Genomic DNA, 6,782 nt, shown 5'->3' on the forward strand with positions numbered 1-6,782 from the left:
TCAATTTTATTTCCAATTTTTTAATTTACTATCAATATTTGGATAATTTAAAGGGCAATACCAGTATTTTTCACTGCTCATTATAATCGGTGGCGCAGTAGTATATCTGTTGTAACTAATATAATAATGGTATTAAAAAAATAAAGGCTATTTATGATAATTTAATTACACTATTGCGTCAAATATTGGTCCACCTGTTTGTTTGATTTCGAGGGTGGCTGTTGTGTGTTGGGAGTAACAAAATGACCATTGAAGCGAATAAAGATGAAGCTGAGAAATGCATCGAGATTGCACAAGTGGCCTTCAGATCCGGGAATGTATCGAAAGCAGAGAGATTTCTGCTGAAAGCTGAAATGTTATACCCAAGCCCGCATGCCAAGGAGCTTCTGGCGAGAGTTAGGGCTGCTAGTGGCACAGGAAGCGCCTCTAAAAAGACCCCTCCGAGCAGCCCTAGTGCTGACGAGTTACGACGAAGGAAAACTCCAAACCACCAGCCACAACAACAAGAGTATACTACAGAACAGATGGAAGCAGTTAGAAGGATTAACACGAAATGCAAAGATTATTATGAAATACTAGGTGAGTTGAGAAAATTTTGATTATCGTCAAGGGCGCTGTTCCATTCCGTGACCTACAGTCTTGAATAAAGTGATCTATAGTGACCTCAGAGTTTTCATTAATCATACTAATCATTGCAAGCATATATGAAAGTCTATATATATGGAAATTTGTTAAAAAGTGTTAATTTTTGACGATTTAAACACAGAAAAAAATTATTTAAATTAGCTTTTTTTTACATGTGACAGGTTTTAATATACATTGTGTGTTAATTGCCAATGAATTAATTAAACATATTTTTATTTCTTATTACAAAATCATCAGTAAAGCTGTTGATATAGGAATGTGCTTAAGACACAGACGAAAAATAGTTTTATATAAAATAATATTATTAATAGTAATTAACAATTAACTAAAATACTCGAATACTTTTTTAAAAAGGAAAAGTTCATTGTCGAATCACTCATTCTCGATGATTTGTTGTTTAAAAACATGCGTTCAATGAGAAATATGCATGTAATGGTGGAAATAGAGTATACTTGCATGGCTCATATTCATATGCATGTATCATGCATGAAATAAGTTATAGGTTCGGTTTTGGAATTTGCAGGAGTCACCAAGGAAGCGACGGATTCGGATATCAAAAAGGCTTACAAGAAACTGGCGCTACAGTTGCATCCTGATAAAAATCACGCTCCAGGGGCTGCCGAGGCATTTAAGGTATTCTATCAGTTATCTGCCAGTGAGAGTCTCATCAAAATCGGTCCATCCGTTTGAGATATCCCTTGGAACAACAAACAAAAATTGAAATAGGAAAAATATTTCTGTGCAAATACCATGTAAGTGTCCACAAATGAGTTATTTCAATATTACCCACAAAACAGTAAAATTTTTATTATTTCATATATATATATATATAGCTGTATCTAAAAGACCTATTTGTTGATCTTAAAATTAAACTATCTATGACTTTTTCGTTTTTCTATATACTATCGTTTTATAGTAGCTTGAAAGAAAAAATAATGCCCGGAGTCCCTTGTTTTTATTGTAAGGCAAACTTTTTTCACCTTAGCTCCGTCTCTCTCTATCCGCACCCGGGAGCGTTGAACGTTGAACGCAACCTTGTCGGAAGTGGCATAAGAAATTTCATTTCAATAATTTTTTACTCATTCCCTTGACCAATTCATCGCCGCAAGTAGTCGCCGCAAGCCATTGAGGTATTATAACTTACTCCTTACATAAGTCGTGGTGGCCTGGAGGTTAAACGCCCGCCTCTCATACCTGAGGGCGCGGGTTCGAAACCTGGCGAGTACCAATGTGATCTCTTCCCAGTCATATGTACTTTCTAAGAGTATTCAGACACCACTGAGAGACGGTGAAGGAGAACATCGTGAGGAAACCTGAACTTATAATTTGAAATTATAAGATTGAAATCGCCAACCCGTCTTGAGCCAGCATGGTTATTAAAGCTCTAACCTTCTCCATGTGAGAAGCCTTTGCTCAGCAGCGGACTCCGATAGGCTGATGATGATGACTCCTTACATACTAAACATTCAATTCTTCTATTTCAACACTCTACAAATCACCCTGCTTTGCTTGTTAATTTGTTTTTATAGTATTCACTAACACTACTGAATTCTCAATACAAATACTGTGATGAGTAGCAAGACTATGACAGAAGCTGATACAATACAGTGACCGACCTCCCCGCATCACACTTGACCTCACATCACTCAGCAACACTAAGTGTAACTAATAAGTAACAGTATAGGTAATTATTTTTTAATGGTTCGCGAAATCACTGAGCCGATTTTGATGAAATTTTATTAAGGTATAAGTTAATGGATACGCTATATTGTTTAATAAATGTTTTAAAGGGAGCAGGGTCTCTCTTTATAAATATATATATATATATATATATATATCTATCAGCTACCTGGTAGTATTATTTTTATGAACACAACTAGCGACCTCTAGCGGCTCAGTTTAAAGTTACATTGTGTCTGATGAGGGCACCCAATCCTTTATATATAATTTCAGTGTATGTTTGCGATATTAAAATTTTTTTTAGTATACGCATATATCAGTATCACATTCCAAACGATGTTTGTCTGTTTGTTCCGGATAATCTCTGAAACACTTGGACCTATTCCAACGGGACTTGACTGTCTCATGGATATTGTAATAAGGACCGACTTGAACTAAATAGTTTTGTAAATTTGAATTAATATCAAAATTCACAGGCTATAAGCAACGCGGCAGCCATACTGACGAATCCTGAGAAGAGGAAGCAGTATGATCTCCGTGGGGACGAACCGGCGCCGAGTCACCACCACACGTACTACGCGAGAGGATTCGAGTCAGACCTGACAGCGGAGGAGCTGTTCAACATGTTTTTTGGGGCTACAGGTGGGGGGTTGTCGTTCACGGGTACTGTACTCTGGATTACTTATAACTATAACTATATATATATAATGAAATTTTTAAAAAATGAACCTAACCTAACATTAAACGAGAAAAATTTGGTGGGAAATAATATATTGATGAAAATTTGCGTTCTGCCTTCGGCAAACTGTGAGCGGACAGATCATACAAATTGCTTGCGACATATACATAAAGCGGTTCAAGATAATTATCTCTAAGAATCAAATCTATGCCCACAAAACTATGTCAGCCATATAGTGGGACGAATGCAGCCGGTTGTCCTTACCGCGAGCTATATCATTGGAGGGTTTCATCAAAATCGATTTAGCGGAATTTTCATGCACGCAATAAAAAATATATGCACATTTCTCAAATGCGAATGCAAATATATGTACCATAGTGGGCAGGTTCGAAACCTGCTCGCGTTATTTACTGTCTATCAAAATGTTAGCTCACTGTTGATTTTTTTTTGACGAAAACTCGGGACTGGTCATTTCGATTTCGTCTGCCCGTGATCACGGTCGGCGCGATGTAAATATTAAATCCGAAAAAAATATTGTTTCCGCATCTATGAATACTAGCGAAAATATCTGATCTCATTGATTTTTTGAAAAAATATTGGTATTCTGTATATTCAAGGTCAATTGATTCGATGCCTTTCATCAAGGGTCTTTGATAGTCTGCAGTCTGCCGCAAGTGCGTGATGTGATATGTTCCTATATGGAATTTTTGCTAAAAATTACGCAAAGTTGGTCCTCATGGGCATTAAATGTCCATGAATTTCTATCACAAAGTTAATAACTATCGTCTGACGTTGACGCCGATGTCCAGAGCGGTGCGCCAGATAATTAAGAACTCGTTGGCGGTACATAGATAATAAGACCAACAGACAGACATTCACGTCTCGTCCGCCCGTGATCACGAAGCGTCGGGATTGTGTAGTTTTTAAAAATAACAAAAAAATATTACGTTCCATTCAAATGAATGCTCGCGCGAGTCTTAGATTATGTAATTATCTATCAGCCTTCCCGGGTGGTTCGCCCCCCGCGTACCGCCGCCGGGCCCGCGAGCCGGAGCCCCGGGACAGCCACGCGGGCCTGGTCCAACTGTTGCCGGTGATAGCGCTGGTTCTGTTGTCCATGATGTCTGGTTTCTTCATCAGCGAGCCGGTGTACACCCTGGCGCCGTCGCCGAAGTATCCTGTACCTAGGGAGACGGTCAACCTCAAGGTGAACGATATAAGTATAGCTTGTCTGGTATGTGGTGGTGGATCAGCTCCCCGAACTCTTCATCTGGTATTTTCTCCTGGAGAATTCATCACTGATCAATTTGTATTAGGATTTTGATTATACCACCAAAAACACAAGTTAGGTCACATTTTTTTACGGATACGTCACATTTCATACGATGACGTCACTTTTCATAAAATTACGTCACATTCCACGTCTCAAAAGATATATATATTTGACTTTATGTATGCCCGGACACAGTAATTCACATACAAGATTATCAGTAGTGTCCCACGTCTCCTGACTCTCATCACTATTAGAGGCTCATACTGAAACTTTAAGTATACGCTAGCTGATAGTCTGTGGCTTTACTTGTATTTGTTGATATAGGTGCCGTACTACGTGAAGGAGAATTTCCACACGGACTACCAGGGATCGCTCAGAAGACTGGAGATGGCTATCGAGGAGGAGTATATAGGTGATGATTAACTGCCTCCTATATACGTTTGCGTTCAAAGAAGTCCTTGAATATCTGATATGTATCTTGTTTGCATGATTAAAAATATGTTGTGGAGTTTTGCCAAAAACGTACACATGCCAGGGATGCAAGAAAATGTTGATTGAAGCGACCTCAGCGTGTCAGTTACGAACTGATTTTGCACGTGGGTTCCGTTTGCCGGACCTAAAATTGGTGTTGGTGGTCAGGTGTGACTGTTTTGATGAAACCCACCCCGGATAGCTGGTCTATCGAACAAACAACCTCGTCTCTGTCGCACATTCGGTTGCCGGGATCATCTCCGCGGATGAATGACCCGAGTCGCCAGTACAGCGATCCGCTCGCTTCACTCAATCATTTTTAAGTACACATTAGAAGTCTAAATATATTATCTGTGTTACGTATACTTTATTGGAGGCCATGCATATTGGGGTTCAACCATATCGGATATACTGGGACCAATATATTGTCCAATATAATATGACCCGTACAGATTAATATAATTTTTTTAATGTCCAGTGGGGCTCCGCCACGCGTGCCAACGCGAGAGGAACTATCGGGACAACGCCGCTTGGAAGGCCAGGAACTTTGGTGACGCTCGACAACATGCTGAAGCTACCAAGATGAGGCTGCCCTCCTGTGAGAAGCTGCAGGCCTTCCAAAGATAGACACACACACACAGACATCCCAACACACACTTACAAAATGTACACACCAAATATGGTAATGTGAGTGAGACTATTATACATTTACACAAATAAAGAAACACGTGCATTATAAACACACACACACACACACACACACACACACACACACACATATATATATATATTTTCTCCTCTAAAGTTATGTCAAGCCAACAACAAATGCCCCACTCTCAGTCAGAATATTGTTTTGCGAAATGTCACTAAAATTTAAATAAAGAAATTAAGATCACTCACAACTACGATTGACTTCAAGGAAATACAAGGTTTTGTTGAAATTTTTAATTAAATGTGACCGAGTTGACAACAATACGACCAAGCCACAAGCCATCGGACAAAAACTATTGGCTTTAAAGACTACTTCAATACATTCTGGCATTTATTGTAATACAGACTATATATATATTATAGGCTATGTTTGATAAACGATGTTCATTATATATTTGTACTTACCACATGTGTATACCAAACTAAATACTTGCAGTTTTGAGTTTCTGGATATTGCCAGGTCGACGCGATTTCTTTTTATAAGACTTGGAAACTATTTGACGGTCGAGGCTGGTGGTAATGTACTGTCTACGGATAAATAGATTTAGTATGACAAGTGTCGCCATCTATATCACAGCAATACTATATTTAGTTCGATATAATGCATGCTAGTTCCCAATATCACCCATAGATGGCGCTTATAATGAAAATGTATCTCGTATTTAATGCCTCTAGAGGTTTTAGAAGGACTTTAAGCTTACTCACAAATAAAAAACATATTATCCTCACATGTAAGTATAAGTCAACGATTTAAAATTAAAAGTTATATTAATGTGAAGGCAAATTTATCAGTCTATTGTCTGCGATTTAATATATTTTATTAGGACATAAAGAGAAATTATATGGAGTTAAGGCTCCTGGCGTTACAACGATCTTTGCCCTTAATATCAGTACGCACGGCAAACGAAACGCTTACAGTTTGTGTTAACGTCACACATAGTGAAAACGCTGTTGGCTAATGAAAAACTCCAAACTATCAGTGTGTAGTTAACGTCAGCTCGTACTGATATTCCATACAAAGTGGAAGCGGGCAATATTTGGTAACATTTGATTGTATATAGCAACGAGGAAAACAAATTAAATTTTATCTACCAGCTGTATCGGTGAGTTTTCCACGGTTACGGGTGATAAGGATTTATTTGTTGGCATTTTGTTTGAATGGTGGCTGTATGAGTGTTACAATAAAGTCTTATTTATTTCTGTGTTCGTTTTATTTTATATATTATCTGTGTACCTTTAAATTTTCCTCTTAGAATTTTTTCGCACTTGATGGTAAGTATTAATAACTTTAGGCTTAATTTGAAATCTATTTGTGTACAGAAA

At 38.1% G+C, this 6,782-nt stretch overlaps 1 protein-coding gene across 2 annotated transcripts; it reads left to right on the top strand.

The window, feature by feature from the left end:
* The first annotated feature begins 64 nt into the window (after nucleotides 1–64).
* On the top strand, nucleotides 65–6,659 carry LOC116776843 (dnaJ homolog subfamily B member 12). Of its 2 annotated transcripts, none has more exons than XM_032670101.2 (6): nucleotides 65–579; nucleotides 1,169–1,278; nucleotides 2,802–2,988; nucleotides 4,006–4,211; nucleotides 4,602–4,689; nucleotides 5,227–6,659. In XM_032670101.2, the coding sequence occupies exons 1-6, from the start codon at nucleotides 243–245 to the stop codon at nucleotides 5,373–5,375; spliced, it is 1,077 nt and encodes a 358-aa protein (XP_032525992.2). In that variant the 5' UTR covers nucleotides 65–242; the 3' UTR covers nucleotides 5,376–6,659. The 2 variants fall into 2 exon arrangements, with proteins under 2 accessions (XP_032525992.2, XP_032525993.2); XM_032670102.2 differs by having other exon boundaries at nucleotides 2,802–2,967.
* The last annotated feature ends 123 nt before the right edge of the window (nucleotides 6,660–6,782 follow it).

Source organism: Danaus plexippus (assembly GCF_018135715.1).
Source record: "Danaus plexippus chromosome 29 unlocalized genomic scaffold, MEX_DaPlex mxdp_36, whole genome shotgun sequence".
NCBI classification, from domain to species: Eukaryota; Metazoa; Arthropoda; class Insecta; order Lepidoptera; family Nymphalidae; genus Danaus; species Danaus plexippus.